Source organism: Lathyrus oleraceus, chromosome 5 (assembly GCF_024323335.1).
Source record: "Lathyrus oleraceus cultivar Zhongwan6 chromosome 5, CAAS_Psat_ZW6_1.0, whole genome shotgun sequence".
NCBI lineage: Eukaryota > Viridiplantae > Streptophyta > Magnoliopsida > Fabales > Fabaceae > Lathyrus > Lathyrus oleraceus.
In genome coordinates, this window is record NC_066583.1 from 233292140 (window position 1) to 233317863 (window position 25724).

At 35.0% G+C, this 25724-nt stretch overlaps 1 protein-coding gene across 1 annotated transcript; it reads left to right on the forward strand.

Moving 5' to 3' along the window:
* The first annotated feature begins 2371 nt into the window (after positions 1–2371).
* LOC127079920 (macrodontain-1) lies at positions 2372–3582 on the forward strand. Its single transcript, XM_051020271.1, has 3 exons — positions 2372–2452; positions 2531–2700; positions 3486–3582. The coding sequence occupies exons 1-3, from the start codon at positions 2372–2374 to the stop codon at positions 3580–3582; spliced, it is 348 nt and encodes a 115-aa protein (XP_050876228.1).
* Positions 3583–25724: the final 22142 nt, after the last annotated feature.

Here is a 25724-nt window from a genome sequence, read left to right on the forward strand (position 1 = left end):
AGGAAGGATTAAATGAAAAGAAGGATTAAGTGAAAAGAATAGAAGGATTTTAGAGGGTATTTTTTTATTCATAAACTAAAAACTTTTTAATTTGAGAACTCAAAATTTGTATAGGAGGAAAATTTTGAAAGATTAGACAAATTTTTCAAATGTAATTTTTGTTGTTATAATATTTAAAAAATTAAAAATATATTGATGATAAACATTCTATACCAAAAAAAATTTAAATACTAAAAATTTCTCTATAATTCAAAAAAATTGAATCCTTTCCCCTCAAATTTTCAAACAAAACCCTAAATGTTTAGTCCCTTTCTTTTATCATATTTTGGATTGTGCCAATTTGGTTTAGTTGATTAAAAAAAATTCATGTAAAAAATAAATAAAATACATCAATTTAGAATTACCAATTTTAATTGACTAATGTATATTATATCAGTTGTTAATTGTATATAAAAACTATTTTATATAGTTTATTTTATATTTATTTTAATTGTAGCTATATAATTGATGCTTATCAGGTTCGATGTTTAAAGCATTGTTGTGATTGGTTTATTTGAGGATTCAGTTTATGTGAGGATTCATGGAGGTAATTTGTCTATTTTTGTTTCATTTTATTATAATTATATCTCTCTATCACAACTAATAATATAATAATATTTTATACCAACATCGAGCATTATTTGTTTGATTTAATTTGTTAACAAAGCTAATTTTATTTTTTAAAAATAAAATACCAAGTATAAAAAATCAAACAAAAAATATTCTGATTAATTTACCACTGTTGAAAAGAACATAAGATAAAATAAAATTAATTAAAATAAAAAATATAATTGATAAATATTGATTGTCAAAAAATGTATCGGTTGAGAAAAATTAATTGAAAATAAAATCATAAACATTAAATATTAAAGTGGAAATAAAAGCAAGTATAATAGATTTACAAAATACAATATATTGTTTTTTCAAAATAAAATTATTAATAAAAAAAAACTAAAAGTTAAATAAATAAAAATATGAGAGCGTATGTGAGCATTTGAATTTAGAATTTATATAATAAAAAATGGGTAATGTTAACTTGGGCTCCGATGACACATGTTAAGTAATTCATAAATAAAAAGTTTATATTGAAAAAATTAATAAAAACATTAATTATAAAATTTTCATAAAGATAATACACAAGTTCCAAAAAAATATTTTTATAATTAATGCTTAACATGTGCCCTAGGGCAAGTTATCATTACTAATAAAAAATTTGAAAGTGAAAATGTGAACCCGACTATATAATTGTTATTTTATAAAGCAAAATTTTGATTTTATGAATGCGTCGAAGTAAATTTATTTGGTAAAATTTTATTTAATAATACATAGTTCCTTTTTACTAATTTATTAAGTTTAATTAATATATATATATATATATATATATATATATATTATATATATATATATTATTATATATATATAGAGAGAGAGAGAGAGAGAGAGAGAGAGAGAGAGAGAGAGAGAGAGAGAGGAGAGAGAGAGAGAGAGAGAGAGAGAGAGAGAGAGAGAGAGAGAGAGAGAGAGAGAGAGATATTAATTACTATACACTGTCTTTATTACTAAGTTTTATATAATATATATTTTATATTATTACTAAGTTTTAAAGAAAAATTATTTTAAATATAAATTTAAAAAAATACTTTTTTAAATAATGCAGATAGGTATATTTGATTGGAGAGATACTGGATTTTTAAATCCTATAAGAAAATAAGGAGATGGCAGTAAGTGTTTAGTATTTTTATTATATTTCAAATTTTATATAATAACAATAGGGATTAATGGTGATGCATTTTTTTTTATGTTGCAGTGTTATATATTTAGTTTAAAATTTTCAATCTAATTTAATAAGATACATGATTGTCATTGATTGAATATAAAATTAATTTTACGAGTATATCTTCCATTTTTTAATAATAATAATAATAATAATAATAATAATAATAATAATAATAATAATAATAATAATTTTATAAATTATGTATCAGAGTGATGTTTTGCATTTGTGGTATGTGCTGCAATTGAAACATTGCACCACAAAGAAGGCCGAGACTGCATACTTCTTTCGCCACAAGATCTCTATAATAACCTGATCCATGATGAAGAAACAAATAAGACTGGGGTGTCATTTCTTGAAACTCTAAATTGGATTAGGGATAATGGGTGTGTTTTAGAAGAAACATGTCCATATATAGGGATATATGAAACCCCAGGGCCACGTCAGGTAAATTTTTATTTTATTTTATTATATATCTTATTTATAAACAAATTTTTATTCAAACTATTGTAGGTAGTATTAAGAATTGAGACATCTATGCCCGTATCGCTTAAAAACATGGAGTATTATGTGAGACATGAAGGACCTGTCATGGTTAAAATAGTCTGGATAGATGAAATGAATGATTTAGGAGATGAGGTAAATAAATAAATTTATTTATTTTTGTTAAAATATTATTAAACTATTTAATTTAATTTGATTTTATTATACTTACAGGACGTGATATATGGTGGACCTATTTATGCATCTGCTTTTAACATATTTGAGGAGCATGGTGTCCTTATAGTAGGTTTTGGGCCTGACTATTGGGTTGTTCGAAATTCACATGGAATTGAGTGGGGAAACCATGGCTATGCTAAGTTAACTCGTAGAATGGTTCATGGAAGGTTCTTAATAAATAATGGATGGGCACCCAAGGGAGTCTCCTATGAAGAAGCAGATGATGAAGAAGATGATGATGATGGTGATGAAGAAGAAGAAGATAATGATGAAGATGTTGAAGCTGATTATAATGAAGATGAAGAAGACGATGATCAGGATATTATAGTAGTTATAGTTACTAGGTGTATCATAATCTAATTAGAAAGATATATATATATATATATATATATATATTATATATAATATATATATTATATATATAATATTATATATATATATATATATATATATATATATTTATTCCGTTGAATATTTTTGATAAGATTTTTAGTGAGGCAGGTGTTTGTTCTTGAGTTTCGGTCAAATCCTTTTAAGATATATTTTTTATTTTGCAATTTTTAATATAATTTTATTTTGAATTTTAAAAATATATATTTCTATTAATTTGTTGACAATATATTTTAAGTTTTATTCTAAACTCTCTTATTTATCTTCACACAAAATTGACCACATGGTAACATTTTAAAGTCTTCTAAACAAATTATTACTTTGTAAATAAATCTTCATTACTTTTAATTTTATTAAAAATCAAATCATTAAATAAGATGTAAATACAAATATGACTTGTTCTGAATTAGCAAAAGGCCCAACTAGTCTATATCTAACTCATCTCAAATCCACTATATTTGACCTAAAGTATAAAAGTTATTTAACACGAAAAATAAGTTACATTCTTTGATCTCCACTTTTCGTTATAATTATCTTGAATCTTGAAGTGCTAACCTTGCAGGTCCACCCTACCGGTTAAGGATTCTGCATTCACTGATTACATCATATTTTGGTTCAAGAACGAAACAATGGCGTCGTCTCTGGGAATCAACTTTTGATACCTACATTTTCCATGATTTCACCTTCTCTTTTCAATTCTTAAGTTCATAACCTTCCCAGGTCCCCAAATCAACAACACTTGTGATTGATCACGAGGATCCTCCGCATTTGATCCTATTAAGTTTTAGCTCGACTGTAATTTCCTAGATTCCAAGATCTTTAAATCATACACTTCGAAGTCATCAAACAAAACTTCGACTTCGAATCCTTGAATCACCAGACTTGTGATTCCCCCAAAAGTTCCACGATGAGACGATTCTAGAACAAAACTCAGATTTTCACTAGCATGATCCAATAGTGTAGGTAATGACCTACAAAATCATACACGAGGTCCCGATCAACCGTCGGATCTTGCATCAACTTCATTCTTTATCATCAACACGATCTTTATGGTGCCGACTTCGAGGATATGGCAAGTTTATGGCAACTCCTAGCTCGATCCAGTACAAAACAAACCTTTCCAAGAGACGAAGAACCTCTAAGCGACGAGCAAATTTCATATTGCATAAGAATTAATAGATCATGGCGAAATAAACTGAACTTCAAACATAGGATTATCAACGAGTGAAACCTCACCATCGTGAATCGTATTGTACACCATTACAACGTGGAGTATCAATTCACTAACACTGCAATAAAATTGGAAATCCAAATGCACGAAGATGTCGAAGAAAGGGGAAGTTCCACAGATCACAAATGTAGACCTACCGATGAACATAATAGTTTCAACCGTTGCAAGAGTCTTCGCGAGATATTTCGTAGACAATTGGCTTCGAGCAACAATCTATGATCTGACATCCTCACCTTATCCAGTCTTCGTGGTGTGTAACCGAATAGACGAGGTAAAAGAGATCCCGACACCATTTATGGTTCTTTAGCTCACATTGACAGAGCAATGAAGGTTATGCCATACAGATAGAAATATGAGGGGGGAAGCGACACTCCTAGCCCTAATACCGTTGATACAGGGTATCATCAAAGACAACTTTTGTCCTCATTCTCATTTAATTTCATGTCTTGCCTCTACGATTCTTAAGAAAATGACCAGGGGAATGAAAGAAGCCAGGCTCAATCCACGAGGACCGATGAAAGACTTTAAAGGAGTGTCCCTAAAGAAAGATCATATTTGTTTGACTATACCCTCAACATAAGTAGAGTTCAACCATGCACCAGAGAGCAAGTTCTCACGTCTACTGTAGGTACAACGTGAATCACACCTCCAAGGATCATGATGAGTATCCGTACCAAAGTAAAAGGAAGTTGAGATGCTTCTACCCTATTGTCATAATGTATCTCTTCAAGCTATTGAAAGAAACAATCTCGGGGCACAAGAGCATTTGTGGTCGTCAACGGTTGATGTCCCTTAAGGCGCCGAGGTGCTCGTTGATCAGGAATGCTCGGGTGAATCCTGAATAAACCGACCATCCTTCGAGCGGATAAAGAGAAAGATGTCTCTTCCAATTCCACGACAAAATAAAGAGTATATGATAAAAGGGAGTGCATTATATCCTTATAACTGCTTCTATTAGTAAGATACACCGCAAAGTTGTAGATCAATTTTGATAATTGATGTACTAACTGTTAAATGTTGTAGTCATAGAGAAGTATTATGAGTTCCTTACATGATGGAGTGGATCGGTATTTTAAGACATATTTCACGTTTAAGGAGCAATCTTCTCAATGTGGCTGGCATACCCCCTCTTAAAAACTAGCCACTCAAAGAGTGTAGGCAGTTGAGCATGAAGGCATCCACTGTAAACCATGCTCTTAGGGTCTAGGGTGGTGAAGCTACGCGGATTATACCCGAGCGCATCGCACGCTCAAAGATACAACAAAGTCTCTATCGCATCTCGAAAAATACGATTCCTCGCGATGGTCGCGGAAAAATTTATGTTCGAACAAAGTCGCCACCGAACTTTATTTATCCCAACAAAGGAATAGGAAAATATCGATAAAACCTTTAGGAAATGGAATAATGGTCGTCGCAACCATAGTCGGGTTCAGGAGTGGATTACGTAAGGGGAAGGTATTAGCACCCCTTACGTCCGTTGTACTCAACGGGAACTTTTTAGTTCTAATTTGCATTTCGAGTGTTAATTTATGTTTGTTTGTTATCTTTGGGTTATAAAATATTAGAAATTGAAATGGATGAGAACCTCAGAAAGGGAAAGGGGAGGTTTTTTATTAGTGTGCTCGCGAAGATACAACAATATCCTGCCTATGTATCCTTATGGTGCAATAAGGAAATCAGAGCATTCGTAGTTCGGGGAACTACGGTTGGTTGGTGTCTTTTAGTGAACAGCTGTTTTAGATCGCGTTCTAAAGGCTAAACGCTGGCTTGTCTACTCTCGGCAGAGGCTTAAGCACTAGTTTATTGTGCGTATTAGAAAGGATTAACAGTGTTCTTTCTGAAAAGAGTTTTGATCACGCGAGGGTGAGAAGGAGAATATATTTGATGAGTTTAGACATTTTGTTGGATGACGATTACTCGGATATTCGAGTAAGACAACTCGTATCCTAACAGTCGGGAAAGGGAATAGAAGACTCTAGACCACTTTCTTTTTCATCCTTAATTTTAGAAAGGATTTGATAATAGTTAAGGTGTTTTGAACAGATGACGAATACTCGGATAATTGAGTAAGACAACTCGTATCCTAATAATCGGGAAAAGGAATAGAAGACTCTAGACCACTTTCTATTTCATCTTTAATTATAGGAAAGATCTGATAATAGTTAAGGTGTTTTGGAAGGATGACGGATACTCGGATAATCGAGTAAGATAACTCATATCCAAGCATCGGGAAAGGGAATAGAAGACTCTAGACCACTTTCTTTTTCATCCTTAATTATAAAAGGATTTTAATGATGATTAAGGTGTTTTGAATAGATGACGAGTACTCGGATAGTCGAGTAAGACAACTCGTATCCTAATACTCGGGAAAGGGAATAGAAGACTCTAGACCACTTTCTGTTTCATCTGAGTGATTATGAAAATAGGTTTATGTATGGTTAATGTATTTTTAGAATAAACGACAGATACTTGAATGGTTGAGTAAGACAACTCATATCCAAGCATTTGAGGAGAGGAATCGAAGGCTCAAGACCATCTCCCTTTTCGTATAGTTTTGATTGAGAATGATTTAACTTACGATATGAGTTGGCAAAAAAAATGACAATTATTCGACTGACCGAGTAAGAGAACTCATATTCAAACAATTGGGGAGAGAAGTCGAAAACTCAAAGTCATCTCCCTTTTCATTTCTCTATTATGAAAATAATTTGATTTAATTGGGTTTGGAAGTTTGTAGAGAAACGACAATTATTTGACTAACCAACTAAGAGAACTTGTATTCAAATAATTGAGGAGAAAAATTGAAAACTTAAAGTCATCTCCCTTTTCTGGTTTCTTATCATAAAATGATTCGATTTGTTTGTGCTTAGGTGGATAGAAATGACGACTATTTGACTAACCGAGTAAGAGAACTCGTATTCAAATAATCGAGGAGAGGAGTTGAAAACTCAAAACCATCCCCCTTTTTATTTCCAAATGTAATGGTATTGGAGTGTGATTGGATACGTTAATTTGATTTGAATGAAAGTACTCGATATTGGATCGAGGTTTTAATTTCGTGTTTATGAATGAAATGGATTTTATTTAATGGATCAATCATCTACTCGATTAAAATCGAATAGGTCTCATTGTAAGAAAGCCCAAGAGTAAGCTATGTGAGGTTGATGGCGATGCTTAAAAGCGATCGACTTACAAGGGTATGGAAATGGTCTCGATATTGAATCAAGAATTGTGTGATTTTAAATGATTTTATCATGGTTTTGAATTAATGATGAAATTGAAGTGATTTTTGTAAATGAGTGTGAAATTGTGATAATATGAGAAAACGACCCATTCGTAATTATCGAAAACTAATTTATTAAAATTTTAGGTTTAAATCAATTAATTAAGTTAATTGAAATCAATTACCAAAATTATTCAATTAAATCAAATAATCAAGTTGATTAAAATTAAATAATTTAATTAATTTTAAATATAATTAGAAGGGATTAATCGCAATTAACTAATTAATCAAAATTTAACTAATTAATTAATTCTAATTATAATTAGAAGAGATTAATCGTAATTCACTAATTAATCAAAATTTAACTAACTAATTAATTCTAATTATAATTAGAAGAGATTAATCACAATTAATTAATTAACCAAAATTTAACGAATTAATTAATTTTAATACTAATTAACCAATTCAGCGGATTTCAATTTATCTGCGGTGTGTACATCATGTTATCCTGTTAAAAGAAAATCTAGGCTACCATAATTATATCATGTATCAAATGATTACCGCAAGCAACCGTAATAATCCAGAAGCCATGGCTTAATGAGACCCTGTAGCAATCATACCATTAATGTGTGCAGCAAAACACAGGTTGAACACAATATTTCACAAGAAATTAAATACTACCATTATAATTGATTACCTAATAACATAGTCACAATTTAATATTCAAAACTGACCAAATTTGTATAAACAAACCGGCCCGACGTTCATAACCAATGCTAATTAAGGAATTCAAAATGAAAGAAGAAGAAAGGGGAGTACGTTTAATACGCAGGTAAAAACATTTGCCGGTTACGCAACCAACAGGAAGCAACAACTTCCTACCCAAATCAAATACAAATTATCCCGTAAGAAAATAGAATTTTGGTTCAGAATTTACCGAATACGGAAATGCAAAGTTGAGTTCAGTGATGCCCACAACTTGGTGTCCCCACAATGTCTACCGAACCGGTGCATTCGCAGTAACCTATTAAACAATCCAAATCTTGGAAAAACAATGAAAAATAAACAGCAATTTAAAATCAGAATTCCAACAAATTCTATGACAGAGCGCGTATGATCAAATCTATTTTTCTCCTTCTTAACCACAAAGTCTCTTGTACTCTTCCTGCTTATTCAAAACGGAAAAAGGGGATAGCGTGATGTTGGTTTGCCTCATTTCCTAAATCAACTCAAAGACATTACAACAACAACACAAACCACCTAAAAGTCAATTTCTCGTCTTTTCGGTTGTTGACAGCTTTTCAAGAATTAGATCCGGTGGCTTCTGCGTGTTCACGGAAAGTTTGAAGAAAACAAACAATTCGGTGAGAGGTTTTTTAGTGGCACATAGGCCGGAGAGTTGAGGAAGGCGGTTTGAAGTCGTAAGCTTGGACGAAGGAAAAATGTCGGCGTTGGAGGTGAGTGGCGGTAGGGAAGAAGGTTGTTTCCGGCGGTTGGAACGCGGTCGCCGGAGGGAGATGAAGGAGTGGCGGAGGTGGACGCAGAAGGTGCGGTGGATGGCCGGCGTTTGGTGGTGTGAGGGAAAGGAAGGGGTTATGACGGCGTATGGATTCAAGAAGAGGAACATTAGTTCCTCCTTTTTCTTTTTTTTTAATTCTCTTTTTTATTGAGAGTGAGAGTCCAATTTGAGAGAGAGAGAGCTGAAGAGAGGGTGTCGGTGTGTGGGAAGCCTCCTTTTTCTAGAAGAAGAGGAGTATCCTTTTATTTCTTGTTTTTTGTTTCTTTCTTTATCCTGTCAGAGTAACGTGTGAGAGAGAAACGTGTGGGAGAGTGTAGTGTGTGGGTGCGTCTAAGAGGAGACGTGAGGGAGAGAGGAAAGACAGAGTGGACAGTCTGAATACCAGCCGTAAAAAGAAGAACCCAATGCTAATTTCATTTTATTTTTTTAAAACAACTACCATTATTTAAAATTTTCTATTAAGAATTTCTAATAAGTATTTTGAATAAATTTTAATTACTTTAGTTGAATAATTAACCTAAAAAAATGATCGATTATAAATAAAAGTCGGATATAAATTTGCTCGAAAAATTAAATCGGGCACACTAAAATGATCAGTACAAAATATATTTATTGAAAATATACAGCGTTTCTTTAAATTTTGAAATAAATTTTCATCGGTTAAAAGGCTCAGGCGGGTCAAAATGCAACTGAAACAGTTGCTTAAAAATACAATGAGCACACCAGGTTAAACTACGTGAATCATAGATTAATAATACTGGCGTCTGTAATTTTAATTTTGAAACTTTTTACCCGCTGATTTTTGCACGTTCTTGAGAATAGATTCAACCGATTTGTCTGTATTTTCAATAAATTTATTCTGACTGATATTTTAGTTATTATTAATGATAAAATGCATGTTATGCTGTACAAATGATGCAAATTGAAAAAAAAATCAAATTTATGAAATTTTTAAAATGCCCGGACAAAATTGGGGTATGACAGCTGCCCCTATTTCATTATCCTGAACTAGAAGGTAAGAATGACAACAGTCTTCATATATTCGTAGTGGAAGGTAATTAAATACGAAAAGACCCAAATTTTGTCCTTTGAAATGCAAGGAAGAAATGCAAAAAAGAAAATGTAGTGAGAAATACAGTAAGAAAAATTATCAAAAAGGTAAAATGAAACAGTCGAGACTCTCTAGGAATCGTCAGAATAGTATCTTGGATGTCATAATCGAGATATTCCGGTAATGGAATGATACCTCAACTGCATCTAAGACTTTCTGGAAAATCAGCAGAACAGTGTCTTGAGCTGAGCACAAGGGATTTTCTGAGTATCAATGAAGCAGTATCCCATATGATATACTCGAGATATTTCAACAAGGGAGTGATACCTCAACCGTATCTAAGATTCTCTGAGGATACTTAGAGGAATACCTCTAAAAATTGAAACCTGGAATGTGACTCTTCATTTTGATGAAGCACCAATCTCAAACAGCAAAGTGAGATTCTCTGTATCGAATCGAAGCAGCATCTTATATGATAGAATTAAGATATTCCAAACAAAAGGAACGATGTCTTAATTAAATCTAAGACTCTTCGAGGATACTAGAGCAGTATCTCTAAAAGAATCTGAAATGAGACTCTTCATATTGATGAAGCAGTATCTCAAACAGAATCTGAAATGAGACTCTTCATATTGATGAAGCAGTATCTCAAACAGTAAAAATGAGATTCTCTGTATCGAGTCGAAGCAACATCTTATATGATAGAATTAAGATATTCCAGCAGGGGAAAGATACCTTAACTGAATCTAAGACTCTCCGAGGATATTAGAGCAGTATCTCTAAAGAAAATTTGAAATGAGACTCTTCATATTGATGAAGCAGTATCTCAAACAGTAAAAATGAGATTCTCTGTATCGAGTCGAAGCAGCATCTTATATGATAGAATTAAGATATTCCAGCAAGGGAAAGATACCTTAACTGAATCTAAGACTCTCTGAGGATATTAGAGCAGTATCTCTAAAGAAAATCTGAAATGAGACTCTTCATATTGATGAAGCAGTATCTCAAACAGTAAAAATGAGATTCTCTGTATCGAGTCGAAGCAGCATCTTATATGATAGAATTAAGATATTCCAGACAAAAGGAATGATACCTTAATTGAATCTAAGACTCTTCGAGGATACTTAGAGCAGTATCTCTAAAAAAGATCTAGAATGAGACTCTTCATATTGATGAAGCAGCATCTCAAACAGTAAAAATGAGATTCTCTGTATCGAGTCGAAGCAGCATCTTATATGATAGAATTAAGATATTCCAACAAGGGAAAGATACCTTAATTGTATCTAAGACTCTCCGAGGATATTAGAGCGGTATCTCTAAAAAAGATCTGAAATGAGACTCTTCATATTGATGAAGCAGCATCTCAAACAGTAAAAATGAGATTCTCTGTATCGAGTCGAAACAGCATCTTATATGATAGAATTAAGATATTCCAACAAGGGAAAGATACCTTAATTGTATCTAAGACTCTCCGAGGATATTAGAGCAGTATCTCTAATAGAGAAATGAGATTCTTCAGATAAATGAAGCAGTATCTCGAATATTCATCTGTTGGGGGAATTTTTAAGAAAAGACTCCTTTTGAGGGAGATTTACTGGAAATGCTATACAGGGGGAAAAGCTCATAAGAGACTTTTTAGGGTAACCTCCGCTTGGGGAGCAATGGTTGCAAAGAAAATGCTGGGAATACCATTATTAATCATAAAGTTGAAAAATGAGTTGCTGAGAAACAATCCCACGAGCATATGCAGGGTAATAACTACATATGGAAATGAGGAATGTCCAAGATATGATCTTGGATCCTGATACTTTATGTTTGATTTTTGTATGATGTCCCACTTTAGGTGGGAATACCATGCATGGGATGATGCATGAGATGCATTGCAAGTATGCAATTGTTGGGGATATTTGGGATGTGCATGTAGGAATGCGAATGATTTTTGTTTTGTTGAAATTCCCATTTTGTGGGAGTGTTATACATGAGTATGCTGATGATTGATATGACTGTGTTTTTTTTGAATTTTCTATTTGGTAGGAAAACCATGTATGGATGATTCGTGTGATGCATGTGGGAATGCAACTAGGTAATTAGATGTTTTTGTAGGGTTTAATTCTTGATTGCCAATGAGGTTGGACTTTAAATGGGAACTGCCATATGAGAACTGGTGAAGGAGATTGAACTTCCAGATGAGGACAACACTCGAAGGGTATGTTACCAGACGCGAACTGGTGAAAATAATTGAAATGACAGACAGGACTAAATTTGTTTTTGTTTGTCAGATGGGAACTGACTTTTTTAAAATAGGCTACCAGACGAGAACTGGTGAAAATAATTTACTACCAGACGAGAACTGGTATCGAAATAAGTGACCTACCAGACGAGAACTGGTATTAAGAGATAATTTACCAGATGAGAACTGGTATTTGACAAATGATTTGTCATATAAGAAATGATTTTTGATATAGTTTGCCAGACGGGAACTGGACTTTGGAAATAAATCGCCAGACGGGAACTGGGCTTTGGAAATAAATTTCCAGACGGGAACTGGGCTTTGAAATAAATTGCCAGACAGGAACTGGGCTTTTGAAAAAGGTTGCCAGACGGGAACTGGGCTTTGAAATAAATTTCCAGACGGGAACTGGGTTTTGAAATAAATTTCCAGGCGAGAACTGGACTTTGTAATAAATTGCCAGACGGGAACTGGGCTTTGAAATAATTTGCCAAACGAGAATTGGACTTTGGCGTCAGATTTTGGGTTTCAAGGCTTTTTGATGTCAGGTTCATGTTATGGGTTATGCCTGATAAATGATATGATATGCATGGTTTTATGCTAGAGCAAAGCGACATGACTAATGCATGATGATGATTTATGTAATGATTGGGAGGTTTCCAAAATGCCCCTGCGCGGGTATTGGAAGAGAAGGTTTTTTTGCAGAAAGGCTTTTGTCCGTCAAAAGGTTATTTTATGGGGTGATAGCATAATTCCCCGACACTTATCTTGAACTCTGCAGTTGATGCCGTGCGAAAAAGGTTTTTCTTGAACAACTTGAAATCATGGAAAAGACTTGCTCCTACGTCTCCCATCTTGCCCCAGTTAGTTGGGTTTGTGCAAAATGTTTACCTCGAAAGGATTTTGAAAGCAATTGTACCATAATTTGGAGATGGATTGCCCCATAATTTTGATCCATGAAAGGATTTATCCTTGGTTAACCGACTCTTGGAGTGGTTGACTTTTCTGTGCTCTTGAGGTAGCTTGCCCCGGTATGAGCGTTGAAGCGACTTAACTCACCCTAACTGAATATTGAAGGGGTCTACCCCTGGCCACCAGAACCTCTAGGTGATCTGCCCCTAGTTAATAGAGTCCTGAGATGATTTGCCCTGAATCAACTGATTCTTGAAATGATTTGCACATATATTAACAGATGTTGGAGACTGTTTAAGACTGACCAATTCTTGGAGTAATTTTCCTATGATGAACTGATGTTTAGGTGGCATGCCCCATATTCATAGGTTCGGAGGTAGTCTTGATTCTGATAAATGGTCAAGCTTCATTGATTTCTCTTTGTTGAAATTTCCCTGACATCAAGTACTGACTTCCAGTTAAAATTATTTATTCAGAAATGGTAATTTTAATGCGATACTCATGCAGGTTTTGAAAAGAATTATTATTGAAATGATATGATATTGTGTGACGAGTGGACCATGAGTCCAAATGTAATGTTGATTTAGCAATTTAAAGTGTGAAAGACACAGCGAGAATAATGACATTGATGTTAAATATTAGGAAATCTTTAGGAGTCAGTTTACACAACTTTGCTGTGATATGCTTTCGGAAATAAACCTACCTCAATTAGGTCTTTTGAGGGTTGTAACGTGACTTGGTTCATGGTTATTGAAACAAAAGGATATAAGGCTCAAAGTTTATTTTAACCCACCCCTTCTTCATGATGATCTCCAATCCTATGTTCAATTAATTCGACACACACTTATTCTTACGAGATTTCAGCAGTGTAAGATCTTTTTGCAATGACAGTCACTTTATTTTGCTCTTCATGGATATTGGTAACCCTTTGATTCTTGATATAGTGGTCACTAAATCTTGTTTTTATTTTGTTGAGGGTTTTCGTGACCTTATTTGTTTTTTTGTTTTGATCCCTAACTTTTGCATGGACCGCTTTTTGACGCTTTAGTCCATCGGGATTGCCCCGGTTTTGCCTACATCTCCTTTTGGGGTATCGACTTATCGAGCTTTTCTTTGATTCCTTTTTTTTGAAAATTTGTGACTGCCAAGTCCATGGTCATTCGGAGAACAACCAATATAACTTTTGGATTTTGCAAGCTTCCTTCAACACTTCAGGATGTGTGCGAAGAATATCATGTGGTTGATCCTCAGACAGGATATTTCGTCTTGTAATCCGAGCGTGTAGTTAGATTAACTGAACACTACCCTGCCCCAGGTTTAATGTAAGGTTTTTTAGATCCGAAAGAAACTCCTACTTCTAGGCTTGAAGTGGTTGACTAGGGATTAACTCCTTATCTCTCCAGTGTTTGGGGATTTGAAGCAATGCCTGTTGTAAGACCCCAATTTTGTCCCTAAGATCCCTTATGGCATCATATCATTTCATTACATAGCCTAAAGGATCTTTGAGCATCTTGCCTTCCTTTCTTTTGGGTAGGGATCTCTTTTGAATGTTTGAGATCACCAGGCATGTTTGCATTGTATATCATTGTTTTTCTTGTTTTAATCACTAACCAAAAGCACCAAAAAAATATGTCATCTAACATTTGTTTTGCAGTCTAAGCAACCACAGGTCAAGCAATTCAAGGATTTCCTTTGTACAAGAGGTGATGGTATTTTCTTGAGATGAGACCATCTGATTATTATATTGAGCTTATATGAGCTATGGTTCTATTTTGAAGCAAATTTATCAAGTGGCAAAGGCCCAAGTTCATCAGTCATTTTCAGGTCATCTGAGGACCAATACAATCAACTGTACAGTCAATTGAAGGCTTTGAGTTGGGGAAGTGATCTTAACATCCTCATTCATGTTCAAACAAGGCCTATTCATCATTTCAAACATCTATCTTGAAGATTTTGGAGCTATGGCAAAAGTTTCCCAAAATGGAAAGTGACCTGTAATTTCAAGTTTCCAAAAATGGCAAGTTTTTGGTCCACATTCAACTTGACTTTCCAACATCAAAGAAGCTTCAAATGAATTTTTAGTCAACATGAAAGTTGAAGATCTTTCTCTCCCATTTCCAAAAAGTCCAAGATCATGATCATCTGATAATTGGTTGAGAAGTTATGGTCCAATGATTGCAAAGTATGCATGGAAGTTCAACATGTCATAACTTTTGATCCAAAACTCCAAATTGAACCACTCTTTTTGCAAAATGCTCCTTGTGACCAAGAGATTCCAAATCAGCCATTGCTTTGCATGAAAAAAGCTCACATGATCAAGTGTTCATTCATGTACATTTTGGAGGGAAAATGGAGAATTCAAATTTGGTGCAAGCTACAAGCTATTTGATCATTCCATCATGTTCATTGGATGTTTTTGAGTGAAAATGGAGCTTGCATGGCACTGTTCACGTGCACGTTACTCATGCCACCTCACACTTGCCAAATTTGCATTTCACCTTATTTCTCCTTAATTTTCAATTAGCCATGGCCTAATTATAATTACAGCATCATTAACACATCATATATAAGCCTAATCCTAACTGCATTTGCCATAACAACACATTCTAGATCTGAAATTCAAGATTCCCTCCAAAAATTCTCTCACTTCAAACTTGAAATTTCTTCACATAACTCATTAATTTTCTTGCATAATCTTGTTCATTGAGCATTATTGAGTAGGAATCAAGGCTTGGATTGAAGAATTTGGTCAAGAATCGTGCATACATAAAGCTTGAACATGAACATGGAAGCTTCAAATTAAGCTAGATCTGGTGGATTTCAAGTGCTATTTCGTGCATAAAGCTTCAATACACAAGTAGAGGAGAAGATCTGGAGCTGGAGGAAGCTGGAAACCACGAATTCATCACACTGCACTTCAAATAGGTATTCAGCACTAATGATTGGTGTGGCCTCATCGTTTGAGATGCCATTTGCTTTGTTTACTAACTCTTGTTGTGTTGTAGGTCCATTGATGTGATGAACTAACTTGAGTGCTTGCATTTGAGACTTGCATTGTGTATAATTGTTGGATGATTCCACTGTTGTCTGTTTGGTTTTCTGATACAATATTGACTGTCTGGCTTTTTGTATAGGTACATTAGTCGCTTTTAGCTCTTGCTTGAGTTTTGCTTTGGAGTGTGGTTGGTACACCACTTAGGTAGCCACTCTTTTCTCCATGTAGTCTGGAAGTCCTGCCACCTTTTTGGCAGGCATTTGGCTGAAGTCCTCCTTAAGAGGCCATGATTGTGTATGTTTATATTTGTGCCAAAGACCTCCTTGTTGAGGCATGTTACTTGTTAAGTCCTCCTAAGTGAAGAGGCAATTGACAGATAGAAGGGATTAGCAATCAATCCCCTGTTAATCGTTGAGTCGTTCATTATGCTCGCACTACGTGCTGATGCTCTTGAACCTAACCCAAGATCTTGTATAGAGTCAGTCAAGTGGAATAGGGTCCCTCATTCTGGATCCCCACATCTTCTTTGATTCAAGCTCACCCAAGCCAGGGCTAAGAGCATGAGTTCTAATCCTCATTTCCATTTCATCAGCTTCACCCTAACTCTCAATGTAATGGTTAAGAGCTTCAGGACACCCCTACAGTTTTGGCATATTTGTCGAGGTTGATATGACCCCTCTTGACTAAAGTCTAACCCTTTGTCTGAGCCTCTTGTTTGTATATAGAGTGTGATGATTGCATTTTGTGTGTTTGCATTTGTTGCTTTGTTTGTTTGTGGAGTTAGATGTAAGACCATTGATTGGCTTTCTGTTTCCTATTTGTTTTGTGGAGTTAGATGTAAGACCATCTATTGGCATTCTGCATCCGTTTATTTTGTTGTTCAGGAGTTGGATATAAGTCCATATATTGGCATTTCGTTTCCATTTTATTTGTTCAGGAGTTAGATGTAAGTCCATATATTGGCATTCTGTTTCCGTTTTGCTTTTCAGGAGTTGGATGTAAGACCATTGATTGGCATTCCGTTTCCTCTTTTGTGGCTCTCTTATTGAGACTTTTGCTTTTGTTTGTGCTTATTCCAAAGGAACTTACTTGGATCATCTCTATGATCTCGAGAAAGCAACCTTGTTCGTGTGGCGTATCCCTTTGTTCCCACCTCTTGCATGCTTAACCTTGATCCATGTTTTCATCCTTAACCCAAACCAGAAAATCTTTTGTGCAAACATTTGACTTGTTTTCAAAACTAGAAACCTAGGCCTTATGCCTTTGATTTTCAAACTCTCTTTCACTAATACTCATTGTGAATGAACTCTAATTCATACTTTGACTTCATTTTGTGAATAATGCTAATTGGTTAATTCAACCCATTCAATTGTCTTTTGTGGCCCTTGTTCACTTCTTGATCAAATTTGCATGCATTAGCCATAGGTTTGAGTTATCTCAGTGGTTGATGTAAATCTCACCACATCCTTAGTGATTGAATTGTAAGACTTCCATGCTTATTATAGGGTTAACCCCTCACTAGCATGTTGAAGCTTTTCTCACATGGTGGATTGTTGGTTTAGGTTGAGTTTTCTCCCGTTGATAACGAAAGACCTTAAGGCTTTTGTTTAAAATCAATCCACTCACTTGTTTTGAAATTTTTTACCCGAACTACGGGGTTTTGATCCTTATCTTTCATGAGAGGGTACGTAGGCAATGGATTCATCCTTCCAAACACAAAAATGTAAATAAACTTGTATATTCTTCTCTCATCTCTTCAATCATGTTTGCACAAAATAATTTCATAAACAATAGCCAATACAACAAGCGTGAAAAGGGCTCCATAGGAGTACCTAGGATGTTATGGGTGCCTAACACCTTCCCATGACATAACCAACCCCCTTACCCAGATCTCTGACCCTCTTTTACTAGTTTTGTTTGTAAAACTTTGTAGGTTTTTGTTCGCTTTCTAACCATTCCTTTGGATAAATAGAAGTGCGGTGGCGACTCGACTTTGTATGATTTACCTTGGATCTAGTTAATATTTCCAATGGTAACGAATACACCGCTACAGAAAAGTGGCGACTCTGCTGGGGATAAAAAGATTCCTAGTGGGTTTGCCAACTTTTCACACTTGTTGTATTATATTTGTTATATGACATATTTTTGTGCAATTTGGGATTACTGTATTGTTTGTAATGTTTGAATTGCTTGATATATCAATTGCTTGCTTGCTTGGTGATCTCTGTGAGATGAGTTCTATACCCAAACTCGAGTGCACTTATGATAGGAGAATGGCATAGTCTCGTCGACTTGTGTGGAGTTATTCCTTAGCAAGTTGACTTGTGAGTCCATTCACTTGGTGGAGGTCATGTTGGATCAATAATGTCACACGAGTAATTTGTGGTTAGACATTATTCTTTCAATATAGACCATAGAAGCCAAGGACCTTAGTTTATCAAGCCCATCTTGGCCTATTTTAGGACGTAGTGTGGAGGTCGTTCAAATGTAAGATTTGATGCGATTGTTACGCGATACTACACTCATAAGAGTCTCTCTTGAGAATATTTTTGGAATACGAGTATTCGTTCCTCCGATAATATTCGAAAGATGGGATGATGACTATGGGAACCTCTTGTAGAACATGTTCGGCAGGTTTAAACCCTAGTACACTCCCTTTGGGTGGTTCTTAACCGAGACTTCATGCTCGTGACTCACAACAAACCCGTGATTCATGGTGAATCGTTCATATATCGTTAATATCAATGGAACTTGAGTGTTGATAAGGTGTAAACCCTAATCCACCAAAATGGATGATTGATATTAAGGAGGGTTGAACCGTTCATATATCGTTAATATCAATGGAACTTGGGTGTTGATAAGGTGAAAACCATAATCCACCAAAATGGATGATTGATATTAAGGATAATATGAGCCATCCCATGACCTTTGTCTGGTGTGCTTTGCTTGATCCTTGAGTGTGATTGTTGCATTCATGCATTCATCTGCATCCATATCATCAAAAAATGAGAATTTGTTTTCAAGGAACTTAAAGAGTTTATTTGCAAAATTTTCAGACATTGGAACCAAAAAAAAAAGGGACATTATTTGATGAGATATTTCCATATGCGATAAAATGCTTAATATTTCAAAATTTGCAAATAAAACCCTAAAGTTCCTCTGAATAAAAACAAACCATATGCACGAGCATTGCATGCATCATTTGCATAAGCAGGTGTTGTTCTCAGCCTCTGGTCTTGTGGTCTAACTCTGTGCTCTTCATTTATTTTGAAGACAAGCTGACTCATCGGTACTACACCAGAGCCAACTCTTCCAGATTGATGGATCATCTAGAGCAAGAGAACCGTGAGCTCAAGGAGGAAGTTGCCAGACTAAGTGCTTTTGATGGGATCATTCCTGGTTAGCCACTTGTCTTCCTTCTCATACATAGATGCTGAGGATGAAGTTGGAACTCCTTTCCAAGCTTTATCTATAGCCGAGCCTATTGAGAAGAGAACTCCTTCATTTGCTTCCTATCGAGATGCGAAACTGGCCATTGAACTCCTTCATATGAAATGTATGATGATGAATGCAAATGCAATGATATGTGTATGAAGGTAGTGACATGTTTAGGATCACAAGTTCAAAGTGTTCTCAGATAGATCAGCATAACGGGTGAATGACGGGTATCTCTGAATAATGTAACCCCAGGGGTAGGCTCTACAGTTGGTAGGTTCCTAGAGTCACAGATATTTCTTGAGAACGTCACTGCCGTGACGAAGACTCGTCGGACACTAATATCCTTAAGAAGATCTCGTCTAGGTGAGGTCTTCGTATTGTCCCAACAAGGAAGGCTCCATGGGGATTCTACTACACGACTCTCGAGTCCAGGGTTCTAACAAGGTTCTCAGAGTCATAGATCGAGGTTGGAAATATTACTGTAAGATAGCAATACGTCCAAGGGATCTCATCTGATTGGGGATTTCGTATTAACCCAACAAGTCTGAAACTTCGTAGGTTAATACTACATAACCGCCAGATATAGTGGGTTAAAAGGTCCCTAGAGTCATTGATCCAACTTGAGAATACTATCGTCGTGACAAAGACTCGTCGGGCAACAATATCTTAAGAGAATCTCCTCTAGGCGAGGTCTTCGTATCTTCCCAACAAGGAAGACTCCTTGTGGGCGTCCACTATGCAACCCCCAACTTAAACTTACGGTTTTTCTCAGACTCGGGTAGAGAGCCTATCTCACAAAGTATCACCAACCAAAGAACCCTAATAATACATAGCCAATAAAACCTCATACAATAATTATGACAGCATAATAATAACAGAATAAATAACAAAAAGTTAACACACAATACATCAACTAAACTAAATTAGGCCTCACTCTCTTTTGCTTGGAACTGTCCCCAGTGAAGTCGCCATCTGTCGCGTCTCGAAAAATACGGTTCCTCGCGATGGTCGCGGAAATATTTATGTTCGAACAAAGTCGCCACCGAACTTTATTTATCCCAACAAAGGAATAGGAAAATATCGATAAAACCTTTAGGAAATGGAATAATGGTCGTCGCAACCATAGTCGGGTTCGGGAGTGGATTACGTAAGGGGAAGGTATTAGCACCCCTTACGTCCGTTGTACTCAACGGGAACCTTTTAGTTCTAATTTGCGTTTCGAGTGTTAATTTATGTTTGTTTGTTATATTTGGGTTATAAAATATTAGAAATTGAAATGGATGAGAACCTCAGAAAGGGAAAGGGGAGGTTTTTTATTAGTGTGCTCGCGGAGATACAGCAATCTCCTGCCTATGTATCCTTATGGTGCAATAAGGAAATCAGAGCATTCGTAGTTCGGGGAACTACGGTTGGTTGGTGCCTTTTAGTGAACAGCTGTTTTAGATCGCGTTCTAAAGGCTAAACGCTGGCTTGTCTACTCTCGGCAAAGGCTTAAGCACTAGTTTGTTGTGCGTATTAGAAAGGATTAACAGTGTTCTTTCTGAAAAGAGTTTTGATCACGCGAGGGTGAGAAGGAGAATATATTTGATGAGTTGAGACATTTTGTTGGATGATGATTACTCGGATACTCGAGTAAGACAACTCGTATCCTAATAGTCGGGAAAGGGAATAGAAGACTCTAGACCACTTTCTTTTTCATCCTTAATTTTAGAAAGGATTTGATAATAGTTAAGGTGTTTTGAACAGATGACGAATACTCGGATAATTGAGTAAGACAACTCATATCCTAATAATCGGGAAAAGGAATAGAAGACTCTAGACCGCCTTCTGTTTCATCTTTAATTATAGGAAAGATCTGATAATAGTTAAGGTGTTTTGGAAGGATGACGGATACTCGGATAATCGAGTAAGATAACTCATATCCAAGCATCGGGAAAGGGAATAGAAGACTCTAGACCACTTTCTTTTTCATCCTTAATTATAAAAGGATTTTAATGATGATTAAGGTGTTTTGAATGGATGACGAGTACTCGGATAGTCGAGTAAGACAACTCGTATCCTAATACTCGGGAAAGGGAATAGAAGACTCTAGACCACTTTCTGTTTCATCTGAGTGATTATGAAAATAGGTTTATGTATGGTTATGTATTTTTAGAATAAACGAAAGATACTTGAATGGCTGAGTAAGACAACTCATATCCAAGCATTTGAGGAGAGGAATCGAAGGCTCAAGACCATCTCCCTTTTCGTATAGTTTTGATTGAGAATGATTTGACTTACGGTATGAGTTGGCAAAAAAAATGACAATTATTCGACTGACCGTGTAAGAGAACTCATATTCAAACAACTGGGGAGAGAAGTCGAAAACTCAAAGTCATCTCCTTTTTCATTTCTCTATTATGAAAATAATTTGATTTAATTGGGTTTGGAAGTTTGTAGAGAAACGACAATTATTTGACTAACCAAGTAAGAGAACTTGTATTCAAATAATTGAGGAGAAAAATTAAAAACTCAAAGTCATCTCCCTTTTCTGGTTTCTTATCATAAAATGATTCGATTTGTTTGTGCTTAGGTGGATAGAAATGACGACTATTTGACTAACCGAGTAAGAGAACTGGTATTCAAATAATCGAGGAGAGGAGTTGAAAACTCAAAACCATCCCCCTTTTTATTTCCAAATGTAATGGTATTGGATTGTGATTGGATACGTTAATTTGATTTGAATGAAAGTACTCGATATTGGATCGAGGTTTTAATTTCGTGTTTATGAATGAAATGGATTTTATTTAGTGGATCAATCATCTACTCGATTAAAATCGAATAGGTCTCATTGTAAGAAAGCCCAAGAGTAAGCTATGTGAGGTTGATGGCGATGCTTAAAAGCGATCGACTTACAAGGGTATGGAAATGGTCTCGATATTGAATCAAGAATTGTGTGATTTTAAATGATTTTATCATGGTTTTGAATTAATGATGAAATTGAAGTGATTTTTGTAAATGAGTGTGAAATTGTGATAATATGAGAAAACGACCCATTCGTAATTATCGAAAACTAATTTATTAAAATTTTAGGTTTAAATCAATTAATTAAGTTAATTGAAATCAATTACCAAAATTATTCAATTAAATCAAATAATCAAGTTGATTAAAATTAAATAATTTAATTAATTTTAAATATAATTAGAAGGGATTAATTGCAATTAACTAATTAATCAAAATTTAACTAATTAATTAATTCTAATTATAATTAGAAGAGATTAATCGTAATTAACTAATTAATCAAAATTTAACTAATTAATTAATTCTAATTATAATTAGAAGAGATTAATCGCAATTAATTAATTAACCAAAATTTAACTAATTAATTAATTTTAATACTAATTAACCAATTCAGCGTATTTCAATTTATCTGCGGTGTGTACATCATGTTATCCTGTTAAAAGAAAATCTAGGCTACCATAATTATATCATGTATCAAATGATTACGGCAAGCCACCGTAATAATCCAGAAGCCATGGCTTAATGAGACCATGTAGCAATCATACCATTAATGTGTGCAGCAAAACACAGGTTGAACACAATATTTCACAAGAAATTAAATACTACCATTATAATTGATTACCTAATAACATAGTCACAATTTAATATTCAAAACTGACCAAATTTGTATAAACAAACCGGCGACGTTCATAACCAATGCTAATTAAGGAATTCAAAATGAAAGAAGAAGAAAGGGGACTACGTTTAATACGCAGGTAAAAACATTTGCCGGTTACGCAACCAATAGGAAGCAACAACTTCCTACCCAAATCAAATACAAATTATCCCGTAAGAAAATAGAATTTTGGTTCAGAATTTACCGAATACGGAAATGCAAAGTTGAGTTCAGTGATGCCCGCAACTTGGTGTCCCCACAATGTTTACCGAACCGGTGCATTCGCAGTAACCTATTAAACAATCCAAAATCTTGGAAAAACAATGAAAAAATAAACAGCAATTTAAAATCAGAATTCCAACAAATTCTATGACAGAGCGCGTATGATCAGATCTATTTTTCTCCTTCTTAACCACAAAGTCTCTTGTACTCTTCCTGCTTATTGAAAACGGAAAAAGGGGATAGCGTGATGTTGGTTTGCCTCATTTCCTAAATCAACTCAAAGACATTACAACAACAACACAAACCACCTAAATATCAATTTCTCGTCTTTTCGGTTGTTGACAGCTTTTCAAGAATTAGATCCGGTGGCTTCTGCGTGTTCACGGAAAGTTTGAAGAAAACAAACAATTCAGTGAGAGGTTTTTTAGTGGCACATAGGCCGGAGAGTTGAGGAAGGCGGTTTGAAGTCGTAAGCTTGGACGAAGGAAAAATGTCGGCGTCGAAGGTGAGTGGCGGTAGGGAAGAAGGTTGTTTCCGGCGGTTGGAACGCGGTCGCCGGAGGGAGATGAAGGAGTGGCGGAGGTGGACGCAGAAGGTGCAGTGGATGGCCGACGTTTGGTGGTGTGAGGGAAAGGAAGGGGTTATGACGGCGTATGGATTCAAGAAGAGGAACAGTAGTTCCTCCTTTTTCTTCTTCTCTTTTTTTTAATTCTCTTTTTTATTGAGAGTGAGAGTCCAATTTGAGAGAGAGAGAGCTGAAGAGAGGGTGTCGGTGTATGGGAAGCCTCCTTTTTCAAGAAGAAGAGGAGTGTCCTTTTATTTCTTGTTTTTTGTTTCTTTCTTTATCCTGTCAGAGTAACGTGTGAGAGAGAAACGTGTGGGAGAGTGTAGTGTGTGGGTGTGTCTAAGAGGAAATGTGAGGGAGAGAGGAAAGACAGAGTGGACAGTCTGAATACCAGCCGTAAAAAGAAGAACCCAATGCTAATTTCATTTTATTTTTTTAAAACAACTACCATTATTTAAAATTTTCTATTAAGAATTTCTAATAAGTATTTTGAATAAATTTTAATTACTTTAGTTGAATAATTAACCTAAAAAAAATGATCGATTATAAATAAAGTCGGATATAAATTTGCTCGAAAAATTAAATCGGGCACACTAAAATGATCAGTACAAAATATACTTATTGAAAATATATAGCGTTTCTTTAAATTTTGAAATAAGTTTTCACCGGTTAAAAGGCTCAGGCGGGTCAAAACGCAATTGAAACAGCTGCTGAAAAATACAACGAGCACACCAGGTTAAACTACGTGAATCATAGATTAATAATACTGGCGTCTGTAATTTTAATTTTGAAACTTTTTACCCGCTGATTTTTGCACGTTCTTGAGAATAGATTCAACCGATTTGTCTGTATTTTCAATAAATTATATTTTAGTTATTATTAATGATAAAATGCATGTTATGCTGTACAAATGATGCAAATTGAAAAAAAAATCAAATTTATGAAATTTTTAAAATGCCCGGACAAAATTGGGGTATGACAGTCTCCATCAAACTTTATTTATTCCCGAAGGAAAGGAAAAACATCGATAAAACCCTGGGGAAAGAGAAAAGGGTAAGGAAGTCGGTTATGCAAGGGGGAGGTATTATCACCCCCTTACATCCATGGTACTCTATGGGAACCGTTTTGAATATTCTTTACAAGAATGAGTGTTACTATCTGAAAATTACTTGTGAGAGGGGAAACAGGGGGTTAATAATTAATGTGCTCGCCAAGGATTTGGACCCTTGTGCCTACGTATTATCACTATGCAATGAGAAATTCAGAGCTCCATAGTTTGTGGAACTAAGATGGATGTATTAGTTGTTTTTAATGAACAATATTAACGTTCATATTCTACTATCAACTTACTTGTATGCTTGAGCATGGGAGTCTTGAGTGTCTGTTTGTTTGCGGTAGAATGGATGAACTCGGATCGCACTCTTGTAGTTAAACATTGCTTGTTAACACATGGGGGCTTAAGCGTCGTTCACGGTAGAACGGAAGTAACACGTCCTTTCTGAAAAGGTTTTAAACTGAAAATGAAGCCCAAAGGCAAAACTGAGTTTGATGAGGTGAGATTGCTTTTACTCTGAAAAGAGAGTCATGATTTGAATCGTACTATAGTCTAAGAATGAAGGTTAATACAGTGAGCAACTGGGCCATTCGTTCCGCACCCAAATATATTCAAAATGAGGATATGAATTCTCCACTCTCATCCCTTCTCCATTGCTTAAGGCTCGTAGCGTACAATCTTAATCGTATTGTTAATTTTTTTGAGC

Coding starts and splice junctions, on each gene's coding strand:
- LOC127079920 (XM_051020271.1), top strand. CDS start 2,372: ATGGAGTATTATGTGAGACATGAAGGACCTGTCATGGTTAAAATAGTC. Junction 2,453..2,530: donor TGAATGATTTAGGAGATGAG/GTAAATAAATAA, acceptor TTATACTTACAG/GACGTGATATATGGTGGACC. Junction 2,701..3,485: donor CGTAGAATGGTTCATGGAAG/GTTCTTAATAAA, acceptor CTAACCTTGCAG/GTCCACCCTACCGGTTAAGG.